The 19,203-nt window shown below is 36.9% G+C and overlaps 1 protein-coding gene across 3 annotated transcripts in view; it reads right to left on the bottom strand.

Moving 5' to 3' along the window:
- Positions 1-19,203, bottom strand: part of SEMA3A (semaphorin 3A) — a 278,963-nt gene that overhangs the window by 103,701 nt on the left and 156,059 nt on the right. For all 3 annotated transcript variants that reach the window (XM_039723771.1, XM_039723769.1, XM_039723770.1), the window contains 2 exons: positions 13,561-13,718; positions 10,862-10,924 (listed from right to left, as the gene is read on the bottom strand). In XM_039723771.1, the coding sequence (XP_039579705.1) occupies positions 10,862-10,924; positions 13,561-13,718 (221 nt within the window). The remainder of the gene's footprint in view (positions 1-10,861; positions 10,925-13,560; positions 13,719-19,203) is intronic.

Below are 19,203 nucleotides of genomic sequence, written 5' to 3'. Positions count from 1 at the left end.
AGATTAGCCTGAAAAAATAAATTATAAAGAAAATGTCTGCAACCAAAAGAATAAGAGCCAAATGCAGAAAGATTGAAAAACAAACAGTAAAGATATGTAACACTGATTAGGCTGTGTTATGCAGACTTTTCCCGGACAGTTACAAAAATAAAGTCCATCCATCTGTCAAAACATCTGCTCCGCATATGAAAATTAAAACAGAATTTAGGTGGGTTTTATGAGTTTCCAGTAATTATCTCTCCTCCAGAAGCCTGGAAGTTACGTCCTTCGATCTGGATTGCTAATGCAGCAAAGAGTTTTTAATGACATCTTTTTAAGCTGAAGGGTAAGTCCCTCTGACTAACTAATATCCAGATTTTTCTCCTTATTTTAAGAAAGTGGTTTGATTTTTTTTAAACCAATAGTGATGTCCATACTGCTTCTCAGATATTGCAGCAAATGCAAATGGCCAGATTATGCAGGGCAATAAGTAGAAGGCTAAATGATCCTTTACAGTATCATTAGCTTCAACAGTTTTCTGCTGATTTAATCCAGATAAGCATCAGACCTTGTAATACATTCTTCCTTTATATCAGTCTTCCCACATAGCCAAGTGATTAAAATATCATAAGATTTTGTCTGAACTGGATGGACAAGAGGATTTAGAACTATCATCTGACAGCTGGACAAGCAAAATAAATACATATTTTGTCTTAAATCAAAATGGATGGACAGCTTTCATACAAAGTCCCATGCATGAGGTTAATTACTGTGTTTACTTTTTTCTTCCTTCTTCTGTTCCATTAGTTGAATTTTAAAGTGATGAGGTCAGGGATATCCATGTAGAATAAGTAATCCCCGATATTACTGCTGTCATTCAAGTTTATCACACTGCTGAAAGATGTTCTGAATTTATCAGAGAGCTTTTTAACTTCTCTCTTGATGGTGGGCTACTGCTGACTGCCATCACTTCAGTCGGTACTGGCAGATATCTTTTTCAGCATGGAGCAGCATTGTTTCAAGGAAAATATTTCTGAAGTGTTAGTGCAATAAATATATGTGTGATTGCCATGTACACAGATGATGGATTCTCAGCTAGACCTGGGAAAGACTTCAACATGTCAGTAAGCATGGGTGAGGAGGCCTCTTCAGGGTAAGCTCTGCATCATGTGTGCTTTCACAGCTCCTCTTGTTTGGGTGCAAGATTTTGTAAAATGCAGTAACATTATTCTAAAATTATTGCTGTGTCCCTTTTTTCATTACAGTAACATTTGGAAAAATACTGGTCCAAGTGCACAGTTGGCTTAAACAGGCCCAGAATAAGCAATGAACAAAGCAGATTATTTGAGTCCTGTTAAAATGAAATGGTCTTTTAAAATTTTATTTTATTGGAGTAGGCTGGTTGGCAACAGTGCTGCAAAGCTATTGTGGTAGTGCTGGCAGGAACAGGAAAGTCCCCAAGTACTGGGAGCTGTGTGCAGGCTCTAATGGGTGGGGAAATCCTGCCTGGCACCTGTACTCCATGAGATAACCTTCCAGCTGAACCTGTATAGGCAGGTGCATGATTTTAGAGTTGGGGAGGACAGCTGGCATGAAAACCTTTGCAAACTGTGATTTATGACTTTGTACCCCTTGGAGCTGGGATCAATACCATAATTTACATCCCCTTTTGGTCATTATTGTTCCTTGCAATTAGCAGGATCAATGTTTTACAGTCCTACCCTCTGAAACAGCTAGTCTGCAGTGCTGAGTGAAGCAAATTGAGCAGTTGAAATATTGGGGTCTGTGTTACAGAAAGGGGTCTCTATTAACTTACTTCTGCATAGTTACATCCCCCATTTTTCAAACCCTTACAAGCTGCATGAATTTCCTCACACATGCACACACACACAGAGAAATCCAATACGAACCAAGACAACACATAATTTTTCAAAGCTGCCATATCCCTGGATCCAGTGGCCCTTATGCAGGGCTGTGATCTACAGGATTTTTTATAGTATTGTGGTTTGGGGCATCTGACTACTTTGGAGATAATCATAAATGACTCTACTCTTAGGCATGGCAACCACTGCCAGCATTGCATAGGAACAATTGATTAGTTTCATACCTAAATTCTCCTCTGCTGACAAGATATGCCCTGAGAAACTTCAGACTGATGAGGGCTGATAAGACATTTTTGGCTGCGTAGTTCAGATGTATACTGTGTACAGATACATACTGTGCTTCCAGTTATCTTTCCAAGTAAGTTATGCCTGTTATCTGTCTGATTTTTTGATATGACAAGCGTTCTTGAGAGTATTTAAAGTGTATCATTTACTCAAGTTGCAGGATGTCTGCATGAATTTAAACCATTAAAGCATCAAGAAAAGAAAGGAGAAGCAAAGAAAGCAAATGATTAAAAAAAGCCAGCAAAAAAAAAGGCAGATATATCCTGATTCCTTCAAGCCACAAAACTGCAAGCCATATTAGCAAACAGTTGTACTGTCAGCACACTTGCACAGCAGATGGAAAGCTTCTCTGGTTCTGCCTTTGTGCTAGTGAGGGCAAAACACAAAATGTCTCCCTGCTTCTCTGCCTACCCACCTGCAAATCTGGGTCACCACTGGTATTTGGTAATTTGGCCCAGGGTTTACCAGTAAGGCTAAGCATGGAGGTAGCTGAGCTGGGTGGGACATTCCCTAGGGTCCATCCTGAAAACAATCTTAATCCAGAAGCCATTAAAAGAAGTCATTAGAAGCCATGCTTTGTAGATGCCTCCCTTGACACATCAGACCTCTAAACCTTTGTCATTAGCACTAACCATTTGACCCAGTGATCTTTGGAAGTAAAATTTTTACAACTTTTTCTGCATTCAGTATGTTCAAACTACAAGACATGTATCAAGCCCTGAAATTTTTGTTCAGAAGATGCATATAATAAATTTTCCAGACCTGTGAAAAGCTAGAGGGATTCAGCATGAAATACCTGATTTAATGACTATGTCATATTCTTTTTACATCTGGTTAATGCACAGTTAACAAGACCAACCAAAGTCTTCTGTGGATGCAGTCCAGCAAACAAGTGGGTTTTGGGGTTTTGCAGGCACAGGATGGCTGTTGTACATGAAACCTTTCCATGAGTTCTAGCAAGCTTCCTTTATTTTGAATTGTTATGTTTTCCAGGAGTATGCACTTCCTACAGTACAGAATAGATTTATTTAAGGAACAGAAGAGTATTTTACAAATAACTCAAAATATTGGGAAGCTTTGAGGTCAAGCAGAAGCCAGTTCTTTTCTGACCATAACTTTTAAAAATGTATTTTGTTCTATAGAGTAAACTTGCCCTACAATATGAGCACAGCTTTATTGGCAAAGAAATTACACTAATGTTGGGTTTCAGCTCAGGCAGTCGCACCAAGCCCAGTAGCAATTTAAGTTGCAACCACAGCCTAGATCTAAGGAGTCTCTCTCATCTATCTCGTCCATCAGGGTGGAGTAATCACCTGTCTCCTGGAGAAATCAGATTACACCCCTCCTTTCCGAATTGGATCAACACCTGCTAATTGGGTGGAGTATTTCAGACAAACAGGTTGCTAAGCCTGTTACAGGCACATCAGATACTGAGGCTCCAGATCAGTCAGCTTGCCTTTTTTCAGCACAGTATAGACATATCCTCTAATGACTTCCACTCACAGCCACCTCAGATAAGTACACTCCAAACTTGTGTGTTGAAAGTGAAGGTAAAGCCATGAAGTGTTGAAATGAAGCAAAAGACTTGTGGCATCTACAAGGGGCAGTTGCTTAGCAGTGTGTATGACTGTAAATAAATACACTGTGTAAGCTACTCTAGGAGGTTACATGTGTCTAACTGTGGGAAGCTGGAAATTTCTGTGGGGATATTAAACTGCTTTGACACCACAGAGAGATGCTGAACCAGAGAAACCTTAAGTGACAGAAGCTTAGATTTCCCACTCAGTAAAAATTTGGCACCCAAGTGAAATTACTGAAATGTGAATTTGGTGAATGGGTTTGGTGGGTTTTTTGTTATCTTTTTGTTGGTTGGATTTCTCTCTCTCTCTCTCTCTCTCTCTCTATATATATATATATATATGATGCATGTATAGTAACCTAAAGTTTTTGAGAAATGTTAATTCGAAAGGAATTACCTAAAGGAATAAGAGATGATTAGATTATTTAAAATAACAGAGATTCCACCATTCAGTCAGAAGAAGAATAAACAACCAAAAAAAAGTAAGAGAAAAAAATAGCATAGCATTTCCTAGGTTATTTTAAGAACTTTCCCTTTAGTTCTCTGAGTTACTACAAAAGAAAAAAAGATAATATTTTAACTTGTGTGCAGCAGGGAGAAATTTAGTAGACCTGTTTTTGGTATATGTAAGCAAGAGAATTACAGAAAAAAATTAGTTGTGGCCTAAATTAATAGTTCTATAGTGACCACGTCTTGAGTATAGAAGAACTGTGGTACGTGTTTTTTCAGAGCAAACCTGTCCTTAATTTTAAAATTAACTTTTATTGAAACAATAGATAATCAAAAAGAAAATAGACATAACATGAAGCAGATTTAAGAAAAAAAAAGTGACTGGCACCAAAGAAAAGGCTTTTCTTTAACTTCATGAGCTTCAGACTGAAGTCTTGACACAAAACAGGGACAACACATATCTATCATTTCTACCAGTCATCCAGTAAATGTGTTTTTCTGGAAAGAAATGTCTGAAGAGTAAATTTACTCTGTCCATCTCGGGGTGCAGTAAATCATAACATGGAATTACCCAACAACATTTTGAAATAGCAATAGCTGGAAACTCAGCCATAAATAATTTGCAGACTTTGCCAAGGCCAAATGAGGGCTCATAAGGAACACATACTGATAGAAAATTAAACCCCATGACTTTGGGAAGATTTTTTTTCCTTCATTTCTCCTTTATTTTCCCTTTTCTAACTCTGTATTTCAAAAGCAAGAAAGAAAACATTTCTGCAAGACTGCATTAAATCTGCTGAATATTAAATTTCCGTCAGAAGCAAATTTCTATAGTCACACCTATAACAGAAAAATGAACCCAAAATTGGAAAATTAGCTTTCTCCTTGATCTATATCAAATTTTTCCCCATACTGAAAGGCTTAAATGACTTCCCATGATACATAAATGGGTAAAATATGAAAATATGAACAACTGCCAACTTAATTCTTCCTCTGTACAAGGACACAAGTTATTACCTTACAGTAACTGATTTTCCTTGGTCAGTTCATAGAAAGAAATATATGCAAATGCCTAATGAACACAAGCTGTAGGATCAACATCTGAAATACCCCATAAATAAGGCTTTATGCTGGTGTGTTGTGGGGGTCCATCCAAGAACTGGAGCTGGCACAGCCAGAACTTCCTGGGGGGGACAGGTCTGTTTGAGAGCTCCAGAGGACTTTGAAAGATTCCAATGTCCTTAACTCCTTTTTTACCAAGCCCAGTTCTTCTGAGTGAAGTGGTTGTAGATTTTGAGGGGTTCCCCCCCCCATCTTTCTCTTTTGTCTGTAGCCTATGCACAGCTGTTTTCCAAAGCAGCAGTATTACAGCTGCAAAAATTATGTATTACTGCTTACAAATGTCTCACTGTCTCATCTCCCAAATGGTAAGGAATGCTTTGGTAGGAAACTGTGTCCACATCAAAAACACAGACAAGACGAAGGGGTGAGCAACCCTCAAGCTGAAAAACCCAGCATACTAACTGGGACAGTTGAGAGTAAGAAGGAATATAATCCAGCACTATTTATCTTACACATCACAAAAACCACTTTTCTTCTTGTAGTAGATCGTACTGAGAATAAATTCTGTCCCAAAACTCATTTGAGAACCTGTTGTTTTGGATTTTTAGTAATTTTCCCCCTCTTCCCAGAGGACATTCACCTTTCTCTTTTCCCCAGACTGCATGGGCATCCTGAGTCTTTAGGCCTTGGTAAAGAATTTCACTGCTGTACTGGAGGCAGGAAGCCAGAAAGGAAAAGGGGATGGCAATCAAGGTTGATGGTACAAAAGCTGGAAATTTGGCTGTAGATGTCCTCCAAAGGAAGAACCCTGACAAAAAGGAATGAACTTCTTTCTCCTTGGCACACCCAAAGGGCCAGAGGTAATTTGACTGGAAAAATTGTGCCTATCAGATGAATTTAGAAACATGCTTTCTAGATCCAGCCAGCATTGTATATTTAATTTTCAGATTTGCTCTTCAGATCTTTGTTTACAATAACAGATGAAAAGAATTACTTTTACTTTCTGCCTCTATGTTCTTCTGTTTTCCCTAAGGCAACAGCAGTAATAAAATGAATTAAAGGAACTCATGTTCAATAATAGCCAACTATGTTTTTTCCAAAGTATCACCAGATATGGCTGAGGGACACTTGTTGAGTCACTTTTTACTTTCTGGGTTCTTTTATTTTTTGTTTCTTTCTAAACTAAATCATTGCACACTGATGGATCCTTAAGCCTACAGATCAATACTCTGCCTTTCTATATTTTAGGGAGGGGATGGAAAACTTTAAAGAAACCATAAACTAAGATAATATACGAACATTTTTGCTTTAAACATTACTGTAACAAATAAGATGGTGCATTAAATTACAGCCATGTGATTCTAGCTGCATTAACAATAAATTGAATAATCAAGTGCTAGCCACACTTTAATGCAGAGAAGCAAGCACAGAATATGGCTATGTCATAAAATATGTGTAAAGAGCCTTACTGCTTTGTCACTGGAAATAGGTTTCTGATCTAAAGTGATTCCAAACTGCTGTCAAGAGAACTATTAAGTATAAAAATTAAGCACAGTTGGAATCAGGTGAGAGATAATTACTAGGTAAAATTTAATTCCAATTAAATAGTCAAGGTAGATGCCTATCTCCTTTTATTATTATAATCCAGTCAGTGCTTACCCACATGCAAATGTGCTGGTACGCTTCAGCAGTGTACACAGACGTGTAACTCTTTCTGGACCTGGATGGAGTAATTCTATGCTCATGTGACAGAGCAGATGTATAAACTTGCCGGCATCAAGTAAAAGTACTTGGGATTCTTTGTATCTGTTTGTACATCAACGTGTATTTCTCACCAGAAACATCCAGGGAGAAGCTGATGTCTCACAGTGTGCAAAGTGTGTGTCTGTCATCGTGCAGCTTGTCCTATGTGACTTTGTTAAAGCACCTACTGAAATTTTATACACTTATACATGTCAAGGCCAGAAGGGACAGTTTCAACAATTTAATTTGACCTGGAATCTTTAAAAGTGGCTAAATAAATTGGATAGTCAAATCACACTTCAAAGTAATGTCCTAAGGTGCCCTTCAGAAACACATTTTTAAGCTTTCAGGTCATAGAAACCTATTGTACTCTTTAATAGGAATTTCTCTGATTAATTTGTAAACTACTGCTACAGTGCAAATCTAATGCAGAGATTTATTGACTAAACAGCCAAAGCAGCCAAAACTTTCAAAGCAATGACAAATTAACAGTTTAAGGACTAAATGAGGTTTCCAGTCAGGAGCATATCCTTGCTCTATGCCCAGCTGCAAAACTAACTAGTGTTTCTCATAACTTTTGTAAACCACCAAGCTCTGGTTTATGATATCCCAGGAATGTCAAAATGCAATTACAGCCACTTTATTTTTATTTTTATTTTTCTGTTAGTTACCTGTTACTTATCCCACCTTTAATGCAGAGGTTGACATGTGTATTTTTAGGTGACTGCTGCATTTTTAAATGAAATATTGAGACTCACCAGTGAGGAATATGACTAGCAGCATGACTGTTCTGCAAGTTTACTATAAAAGCTGAGAATTATTCTGTAGAGACTTTGTCTTCTTTGATCATTACCATGGTCTGGCCAGGAATCATGAGAAATATTCACAGGACTAACAGAAACCAGAATAGATCAAATAAGACACTGAAGTCCAGAATAGCAAGAAATCCTCACAGAATTGCTCATTTAGTTGAATTACGTAAGCAAATACCCTATTTATTATTTATAGCCTTTAATTTTTCATGAACAATGTTACTTTGGTGCTTGTGATATTCTATACTGAGGAAATGGAAATATATTGTAATACTAACTACTTACACGGGTCAGTAATTACAATTTTATTGGAAAAAATCTATATTTTAGCAGTTAACCTTTTTCAGAGAAGTCCTGCTTTAATAAGTATTGCATAGCTGGGGGGGGAGTCTTTCAGCAACTCTTCTCAGCTTACTCATATGGAAAAAAATCCAAAGCACACTTTAAAAGTTTTATCTACTAAACAGTGAGTAAAGCTTAAGTAATTAACATATACTAAGTCCTTTTAAAACAGAAATTAAAATGACTGTTTAAGTAACAAAGGGGCAGCAGGAAAGCAGGAATAGGCACCATTGGCTGCTCTCCTCAAATCCCGTGTGGACCATCCCGAGCCACGAACCTGCTGTGCTGAGACAGGCATGACTGACAGCATCAGGACAAGGAATCCCTCTGAAGGAGTGAAAACAACGCTGAATTACCTCTTATAATTATGAGAGGAAATCTCAGAGGTCGTAGCTGAGGTTAGCAGTGGGGCAGGGCCGGGGTTGTGCTTGTGCTGCAGCTGCTGCAGCGCACCTGGCCCATTAGTGGGGGTTGCATTTTCAGCACCGACTTACCCTGGAGATCAATAATTAAAAGGAAGATTTTTTTAAAAAAATACCTCAATGCAGAAGTATAGGCTGTCATGTAGAAAGTTTTGAACTACCACAAGTGAGGAGTATATAATATCTTAGAAGTGGTACATGCTGAAAGCAGTATTATATCGAGCCTGGTTTATATGTCACTTTATTTGTCCTCTTTTTCTCCTGTTCCCTCTAATGAGAGTTTGTTGAGTTATTTTTATGGCCTTTATATTTCACACTCCCAAGGTAATGACAATGGCTTTAAGAAATAAATAAGAGAGGAAAAATAAGATTTTTAATTATCTGTAATTAGAATTAAAGAAGTTGCATTAAATATGTTGCTTGTAATGCACTGTTTTTTGGCATGGTAGCTGTAAATATTTAAAGACAATGTTCTGATCACATCAAGATATGTATTCCCTCTTTACAGTCACCCACATGTTTATTTTATTTCTCACCTACTCCTGTAGAGAACCGTAAAATTACCCCAAAAAGAAAAAAAATGAACCCAAAAAAAAGCAAAACCACCCCAAAGAACCTTACAGGATCTACTGCCAGGGTCACACACTGCAGAGACTTTGCAGAGACCACTGCACAGTGCTGTGGGCTTCACTTACTCAAGATCAGCAGTTGTAGCTATCCTAATATCACAGAAAGCAAAAAAATCAAGGTGAATAAAAGTTACAGTATAAGCAGTCCTCTCAAGCTCACCACAGTCAGATGGAGACCTCTCAGCTTACTCCAGAATGTGTATCTCTACACTTTTAAACAACTAAGCTGAATTAGAGTCAGCTTAGTCAAATGTATAAAACATACTCTTTCTTATTAAGGTGAATTCTAAAAATAATTACTAAAAAAATCCTAAGAATATTCTTTCATGCTAGGTACTGAATCTTTTATTTGTTTTCTAGGTTTTTACTCCAGTAATGAAAAAAATCTACTTTATGTAATATCATAATACTTCACATCAGACTTCACATGAGACACAAGGTTAGTTAATGTGAAGCAGGAAGGTTAGTTAATTTGCTCATATATTTAACACTATCCCCTTTTTTTAACCTTGAATATTCGATACTCTAGGCTTTACCTTGCAAAGTACTCCTGGAAATTATTTGTGGACATGAGCATGGATTACTTTAAATGCTTTATTTCTATGTAATGAGATAGCCTGGGTATCTGGCATTTCAGCTGTCCCATCACATATTTAGCTTAGCCCATATTTCTTACTTTTTACCCAATCTACCTCTACTGTTCCCAGATGGCATTTTTTGAAGACAACTGTCCTCTATGGCCTAGGTAAAGACTGATGAGACTATTTTTATTATGACCTAGGAAATTATTCAAATGGAGCTCTCTAGAGGCATATGGTTGGCATTATGAATATTTTACAGAATCATCTCTGAAAATCAGGCCAATAGCATATACACACGGGGCCAAGTTCCACTCTCACTTATACCTTGGCAACCACGATGATTTCCCATTTGGCTTTGCTTTGCAAGTATTTGTTTGGCTTATTGCATGCATGTATTTTTTATCTGCTTTTCCCCTTCTTCAGCCCTATTTCCCACACTGTTCCTATAAAGAAGACAGTTACTGTCAGTGTGGAATGATTGCTATTTGGGGGCTACTGGCTATGTATCTCTTACCTCATAAATAAAGGGAATACGATATACACAGGAATGAGGGAAAATGTTCAGAAAATGATGCCAGGTGTGGCAGCATCTTTCCTGAGGCACCAAAACTGATGCAGAATGTTTACACCACCTTGACCTCAATATTGCTCTGAACTCCATGCAGGAAAGGGCTCTGGGGAACCCACTGGCTCCAGAGAGATGCTACAAAGAGAAAGCACTTCTTGGAACTCCCTGAGGACTGGGACCTGGAGCAGGGTAAAATGGGTCAAAACATTATGTACTTTCTCATCAGGAGATGAGTACGCAAGGGGTAATTTTCTTATTCTGATATTTTTTTCTTTCGACTCATTTTTTTCTCTTTGGTATATAAATTCTATTTCACCTTCATGATTTCCATTTACAAATTGAAACCTTTGGTAATATAATAACTCTTCTATATAAGAGGACCAAAAAAACTCAATAATGAAGTTATGATCAGATGTGTGACCTTACAGAGTAGAAAAATACTTTAAGAATTAACACAGTAGGACATAATAAAATATTTACAATGTTTTATAAAAGGAAAAAAAATGCCAAAAAGATTTGTACTTACCACAATATCTTTTCCAGCCCACTTGCACTCATCCCTTCGGGAATGTGATACAGGCCAAACAATCTAAAGACACAAAACAAAAATCACATTGTGTTATTTCATGCTTCAGCATTCACAAATTGCAGGCCAAATGCTTACGGAGTCCCTTTATCCAGTTTATCTTTCCCCTCTTCTTTTCCTTATTTCCTTTTCTTTCTTAAAGTTTGACAACAAAGAGATGAAATATTGGGAGCAAAACTAGGAATAATAGGTGTCATAGTAAAAACAATCTTAAAGTCTGCATTGTAAATTTCAGCTGTGCATCTCCAGTCCTAATATTAAGAGGATTGACTCTCCACTGAGTGAGTGTTCTTTTAATCTTATAAATCTCACGTAATGGAAATACAATCTCATATTAGAGTCTCAGCATCAGGTGTTTGCCTCTTCAGTTTATCTAATAGTTTATCTAATAGTACACTCTTTTGATGGTTCACTTAATTAAGTAATATAAAGGAGTCATGGTATTTGACAAGTATCCCAACATCAAAATAGAAATGTTTATGCTGTTTCTATAGAGCCACCCTAAAGCAACTAATCCTAAATCTAGGTTTTCTGTAATGTTTGCTTAGCAGAAAATGGATCTCACCTCATACAGAGAAAATCCAGAGACCCTCACAGTCAATTATTCATGTTTCTTTGAAAAGCTTTTAGGAATTACATATAGAATAAAACATGATCTTCCCATAAAATGCCAGGCTATTCATTTGGGAGCCTCAGATAATGCAATATGAATGGCCTTAAGTCTGGATTACAGTCTTGGTGTTCAATATAGTTTGTTAATAGAAAGCAAAAGGCAAAATATTAAAAAAAAAAAGATGGAATGTGGATGACTGAAGGGGTCAAAGGAGATGTTGCAGATGATATTTGGAAATACAGTTTGCAACATTTTTTAAATTCAAAATTTTCTTAATGAAATCCAAACAGCAATCGAACATCGTAAGTCTATAAAATAAGGCTGAAAATTTTATGAGCACATTTCTCTCTCAGAGGATTCCCACTACTTCCTGTTGCTATTCTCAGCTTAAAATGTGCAGAGATGTGAAAATTTAAATTTACTAGGTTGAAAAACATTAACCAAACTACTCAGATATCCCAAAAGGACCGGTTCAAGTTTAGTTCAAGTTTTGGGCAAAAATCTGAGTATTTTTCAAATCAGTGTATTTCAAGACAGATGTTCTTCTCCTTAGTTTCACAGTAAAACCTTTTCCTCTAATTTGGTTTAAAAGACAGCTAAGTAGAACTGGCTTTAGTACATTGAACAATTTGGCTTTTTGAGTTTTGATGTTGCCATCAGCATTTAGACAGAAACCTGAGGAGTCTTCTTAGGTGGCAGAAGCAACAACTGGTGAAGTTTGAGTTCAAGTGCATTGTAATTTTGATTGAAGTGTCTTACATGACTCTCCTATCTATAATAAACAGATCCCCAAACTCTTAAAGCCTTTTGCCTATTCTTAAATCTAGTTTAAATTTTCTAAGTCTTTTGCTAACGTACATTTCCATGTTACTGACAGCAGTTCTTTATTTAATCTTCTAATATTGGTATATATAGTCAAATAGTGTTCTAAAAGTATCTGAATATGTGAGTATGTAAAATACAATCATTCCCATTCTACAGAGCTGTTTTATGCAATGGAAGCGCCTTCTTTCCTTTAATTATTCCAGATGTTTTGCACATTAAGCTATTGATCCCTCAGAGAATTCAAATAAATAGCTAGTTTCCTTTATAGCTGCTCTAAAGAGAATAGAAAAGAAAATACTCAGTTTTCCTTTTATCCTCTTATCCTTGGAGAATACAAATGAATAGCCTGTCTTCCCTCTGAACAAAAAACACAAGGTATTTATTGCTATCATCTTAGTAAGCTAATAGTCAAACGGCCAAAAGGTCAGGAACACTAAGAAAAAAAAATAATCCCTGGGTATTAAAGCAATATATCTCTCATAAAAGGGTACTCTCTGGATTTTAAAATTTGCCATCAAAATACTTAATATAACAAATCAAACCTCCATCCCACTGTTTACCTTCTTGGCACTTTGTCTTACTAAGCTAAAGGAAAACTTCATTATTTATTTGTACTCAAACAGAAGAATGACACTAAACTGCTTGTCAGCTTTTAATTAGTCACCAACGTTCAGTGGAAAATTACAATCTCCATCAAGAACAGCAATATTTTATGGACTTGTTCCTCCTTTATTAATAATGGAACTGTTTTGGTTCAAAAGCAGCAGAGCAGAGTGCCTACAAGTGCTGAGTTAAGGAAGAAAAATCAACATTTGGACTCCCAAATAGCTTATTTTATCTGCAGACAAATACAGATCAGTGAGGCCTTTCTGTTTAAACTGTCATAACAGATGCTCGACTTTTTTAGCAGTTGCCATGAAAGTATGTCTTGTTTGGGAAATAGCTGGATTATTCACTTATCTTTTTTTTTTTTTTTTTTTTTGTAGTCTTACAAAAAATATTTCAGATTATATAGTCAAAGGTCACAGTCTCATTATAAATTTCTTTTCACAAAGTCAGCAAATATTTTTGTCGTAATAGTACTCCTGACATCCAAACACTTACTATATAATTCCAACAGTGCACAACACAGTCTGAGCAATAACGAGTCTTTAACATTCAAAGTTTATATTTACATTGTACAGAACATGAATGAGCGTACCTTTTGATATTCCTTGATGTTAACCAGGTTGAAAGAAAATATGTGATCCTTTGCTCCAACATACAGCCGACCGCGTTCTTCGTCCAAGAGGAAGGTGTGGTAACTGGAGCTATTAGCTAGTCCATTGAAATTGATTACATTGTTGGATTCCAACATTTCTGTAAGATAAAGGTAATACTTCTGCTGTTAATATGGTCAAATGAAAGAGAGACTTTTATTTTGACTTGTACAGATATCATTTTAGGAATTTGTGCTTATGGTGTAGAAACAAGTGAAAGCATTATTTACCTGGGCATGTTTTTTTTATTTCAAGCACCCAAACTGATTGTGAGATGCAGGTTGAAACTGTGAAATCAATTAAAAACCTGTATGAGTTTTTAGGTGGTAAAATTCTACCCATGTAACTCATCAACTGTTGGACAAAGTTCAATTTTGTTCAATCAATGAGATTTGCAAGGATAAACTTGGGGATAACTGGCTGATAACCACATCTAAACACAAAATCTATTTCCAGCAGAAGAAACTATTTCATAAAAATCTGTAAGTTACAAGAAAAGGGATAAGAATGGCTAGCTGATGAGATAAAATAACATGTAGCACCTATTTTTAAATGTATTATCTTCTGAGCTTTCTTAGAAAGGCAGTGTGTTGTTCCCTTGCTTGGAACAAGAATTGAATGAAAGAAAGTAACCTTGTTTCTCTTTAATTTTCTAGTTCTGATATTTCTCAAAGAATTTTGCATTTGCCATGGACAGGATTTTTTTTAAGTACAAGGATCCACAGAATCATCTTAGCTATTCAAACATTAACAAAGTCATATGCATTTTTCTGAAAAATACTTTTACCATAAGTTATGGACCATAATAGTATAAATATTCATGAGAACACACTTTCTTTATGCCTATCTATATTCACATCGGGATCAAAACCAAACCATCTCTATCATTTTAAGGCATATCTCCACTAGTAAGTCATCAATAAGAAAGTTTCCTGGTGATGACAAACCCTACGTAGTTCAAGCCTGTGAATTAAAAAGGCAGCTCTAGGAGCAGGAGCAGTTCCATTGACGGAGCCAAGACAGATGAGAAAGGGAGTGAATACATTCAGCATCCCAAGGGCTGACGGCCAGAGGGCATGGCTTGAGTTTCAGGTATGTAATGTCTGCATCAATTCTGCCACAAGTGCAAGCCAAGGATGTATGTAACTCCTCTCAGACCACATGCCAAATGCCTGAATGTCCAGGATTCACCTAACAGTGCAGCTACATTCTATGGCTTTTCTGTTTTCAGTAAGATCACTCCCATCTTCCACCATTATTCCAACTGAGATGTGAGTAATCCCATATACTGACAGAAATCAGGGAGAAACTGCTTTTAAAAGTTTCTGCCTAATTTTCAACTCATTTTCCCTCTTTTTAACTCATTCTTTTGTATGAACAAGGAAGATGTTAGGTGGGGATTTTCTGGACCTAGGTAATAGTGATACTTATGATTTTACAGAATTTCACACCTGCAGCTTTGTAGCTCTGCAGATGTTAAACCTATTTTTGATGTTCACTTACACCAGGTGGATTTTGAAGCACATTGAAACTCCGCAAAAAAAAAAATTAGTAGGCAACATACTCAAGGAAGACAAACACTGTTAGTTGCATACCATTTAAGACAGCTTTTACTTTTAGTATTCTTTGTATTTATTTGGAAAAGCTCTCACTACCACCAAAAATAGTTAATTCATGTAGCAGTGTAGCAAAACATCAGAGCAGACACCATATTTTGTTGCTTATTCTACATTTTTTGTCACTAAAAATAACTATACATTTATATCACAAATTGTACTCCTCAAGACTGAAGCTCACTTTTTAAAAATTATTTTTCTTTTAAATGTAACAATCAAATTACCTCAAGCAGTCTTGTCAAAATAATTCTTATGGCTTCCTGCCAAGTTCTAGAATTTGACTCTATTGTCCTCCAGTTCACTTATTTGCATTTTGTAAGAGACTTTACTAATTCTCTTTACTCTGTAATGACTGATTCAGATGTTGAATGTCGACTCGCTGAATAGTGAGTGATGTAGATGATTGATTGCTTAACTTGTCTTAAAACTCTCTCTTGGCTAGAAATGCTCTGCTGTCATTTGTATCTGATCATTTTTCTTATAATGCAGCTGTCAAAAACCTTTGTAATTTTTTCATCTTTGTTGGTTTGAACTCATATACGTATGATTCTGCCCTTTGTGACTGCAGCGTAAAGACAAGTGTCTGGTGAAGTCGATGTTACACAAAGGTAAAGCTGATAAAAATGAAAATGAGATCACTTAGGCACACAGCTACTTGGCTTAAAAGAAGCTTGATATGATTTTGCTAATGCAGAGTTCTAAATATTCACATCTAGAGATGGTGATTGATGTTGTTTTTTTTTCCTTTCTAATATTCATGAAAAATGTGAGATCATAGCATTGGAGTCTAAGGTTTATTATGGCCAAGAGTAAATTACATCATCATCTTCACTGTTCATAAGTCTCCATGGTAAAACTTAAAAGGACCAGGTGTGGCTGTGCAGGGAAATATATAACGGGTTTTTTTTTTCTTTTAATTTTCTGTGACTTTCAGAGCATGCAATCCAAACACTGTTGGGTTTTTTATGAACATGCAATTTCAAGTCAAACTAAAAGCTAAATTCCATTTCCTTCTCTAAGAATGGGACGTTTCTTCTAGGTTTTAATTCAGTATGTGTCATATTGTAACACTACTGACTTTTGCAGATGACAACTGTATTTGCAGGGTCCGTTGCCCAAAAGATTAGGCCTAGACATGCTCCAAGCAATGTATTTTAAATCACACGACATCAGGTTTCTCCCTGTCAGGGACTGGATTGAAAATATAGGCTGAGGAGAAAAATTTCATTTGCGTTGTTGATGATTCTCAATCACTATTTATTTAGGTAGGTTTGAGCTACATCACAAGTAGGAGGAGAAATCCTAAATAATTTCCTTGCTGTTGATTCTAACTGATATGTATTCATTCAGTGATGAATGTGGCTTTACAGGCCACCCTGGAACAGGGTGTTGAAGAGCAAAGCAATGGCATTTGCACAATCAATACAAATTAAGTATTCCACCTCCTCAAATTCATTAATTTTAAAGTGTTTACTATCCAGTGTCTTCAGTATCCAATGAGTGTCTATTGCTGAGAGAAAGAGCAAAGGCAGGGCTCAATCCCAGAACGGCACTGGCATTCCATCAATTCTATTAAGAGTCCATCACTCATGCTGGCAAGTTTAGTGGATGATCAGTGATAATACAAACCAAGATTTACAACAAAGATTGCATTGTAACGACAAGAGGAAATGATGAATGCATTCAATGAATCAATGAAATTAATACTGTCTACCAGCATGGCCTAAATATTTTCCCTTTTTTTTTACTTATTACTAAATGTTGGCCTAGCCATGTTCTATGCAGACAGGTAATGGCTGCCCGTTCAAAAAGTCTTTTTTTCCTTTTTTACTACCTCAATGATCTGTGCAGTTATTTTTATTGCACAGATGTAACATTACTCCACCACTTCTTCAGTAATTTCCCAGAGAATTTCTTCAGTAATTGCTCTGAGATAATTTTCTCATTTCCTTTTGACACATCCTCAGCTGTAGTCACACCTGTACTTTGAACAGGAATGAATGAGCCCTATACAGCTAAGCACTGCACATTACAACTAGCATTGTCTGTGAAATGCTGTATGAGCTAGATTTGAACTGGGTGGTTGTATTTTGAAGGTAAAAGAGATGCCTTTGCTTTTGTTATTGGTGCTTCATTCCCACATTTATTAACTGTTGCAGGTGACCAAAACTAACAGTTTCAAATGCACCATACCTTAAAAAATAATCGTATTATAATGAATGTGATGATCACTGAAACCAGATGGAGATTTAATTTCTCAGGGTTTGTGGGCTAGATGCCCCTAATAACCACTTCAACCAGCTTTAATTCCCATTCCTGATTCACTTGCTCCATCTTAGTCTCCTTTCTCAGCCAGTGTCCAAGCTTGAAATATTTGACCTCTTTCAAAGTGCTTTTCTGTAGACTGTGCATGGTCTTTTTTCTATTAACTGATGTGTCTGTTGATCCAGTCTGACTTGTGTCAGAACATTCACTTTGCCAGAGAGAGTTGGCAAATTTACAGAAGAAAACCAGTCCCTAACTCTTGCCTTCGTTTTAATATGTGGTTATTTAATTTGCTAATGGAATTGTAACTTAATAGTATATATACATACAGAGGGCCAAATTCCTGCTGTGAAATCCATGGAGATATGCATGCACAAGGAATGTAGATTTGGTTTATTTTTATCACACTTCTTCATTAAAGAAGAAGCCAGAAAACCACAGCTATAGCTAAGATGAATACAGTCATGCAGATCCTGAAGTTTGGTTTATCCATGGTTGGTATTCCACTGTAAACCTTGTTTTATGTCTGTATTCCCTCAGTGAAGTTTGTCAGAAGGAGAACATAACAAAAGAAAACCATCTTATTTTTCACTTATCTACTAGCAGGCAAACTATCTTTAATCTTTTTAGCAACAGGGAGTTTGTCTGTGTAACAACTTAGAAAATTTGTGGGCTTTGGCCTACGTCCCTGTTATAGACTTCACAATGACACACACCAGCCAAGACTGTTTTTGTTGATAAGGGTCAAAAGGGCACATCAATTTCTCTAAAAACCAGAGGGAAGGTTCCCTAGTTTCCTCAGCAGGATTCAAATCTGGTCCTGTCCTATTCCTGGTGACTCTGCAGAGCGTCTGGATCATACAGGGAGTGCTGCTCGTCACAACACGCTCCTGAAGCCAATGAGTGGGTTGCTGGTTGCACAAAACTCTCGACCTGCATTCCTGTGCCAGCAGCGATAAGATCTCACTGGAGATCTCCCAGCAGTAGCTAAAAGATGAGTCAATGCCATTATGCCATCAAACAGGGATTTTGCTGAACTGTGAGCAGTGCCTCCCACAACGTCATGCTAGAACATTTCCTTCTTCTCTCGCCAGGCTTCTACTTTGGCTACAGAGGATCAGGTGGCCACATGTTTGCACATGCATTTCTTGCTTACACAGATGCAGATTGTGCCTGTTCTGTATATCAGCATGTGTATCTTTCTAAATAATCCCAGGTGTAAATTAGTCATTACTCTTTGAGTAATTATTTGCTGAATTCTTAGATACATACAAGGAAAGGAGTGGGTATTTTAACTTCCAACCTCTCTTGTAGCTTCCCCATTTCATTGCTGTGAGTGCAGATGGTGACTTCTGCCCCAGTCAAACAATTATGGAAAAGGCAGGGACTGGCAGGAAAGCAAAAGAGCTTCCTGCAAGGCATGAGCCAGCAGAGCTATGCGGCAAAACCAGCAGTATAAGCATGGAAAATGCACAGTATTTGTTGGGAGTCCAGTCCCCACCCGGACAAGACAATGGCTGTCATACAGTGAGACACTTCAGTGGAGTAATTCCATATGTAATGGAAAACACTAGTCTGAAATCAGGTGAGTTTGACCCCATGTCAGGTCTAATGCTGTGTAAAATGGCCATTAGCCTGGAGGTTAAGAACTCCTTTTCCCCCCACCCAGGATTTAACTACTTTATACCACAATTATTTTCTTTC

The sequence above is a fragment of the Passer montanus genome, unplaced genomic scaffold (assembly GCF_014805655.1).
Source record: "Passer montanus isolate IOZ18808 unplaced genomic scaffold, ASM1480565v1 scaffold50, whole genome shotgun sequence".
In the NCBI taxonomy this organism is placed as follows: Eukaryota; Metazoa; Chordata; class Aves; order Passeriformes; family Passeridae; genus Passer; species Passer montanus.
Note: the sequence above shows the minus strand (reverse complement) of the source record. Positions and strands in the feature narration are given on the sequence as shown.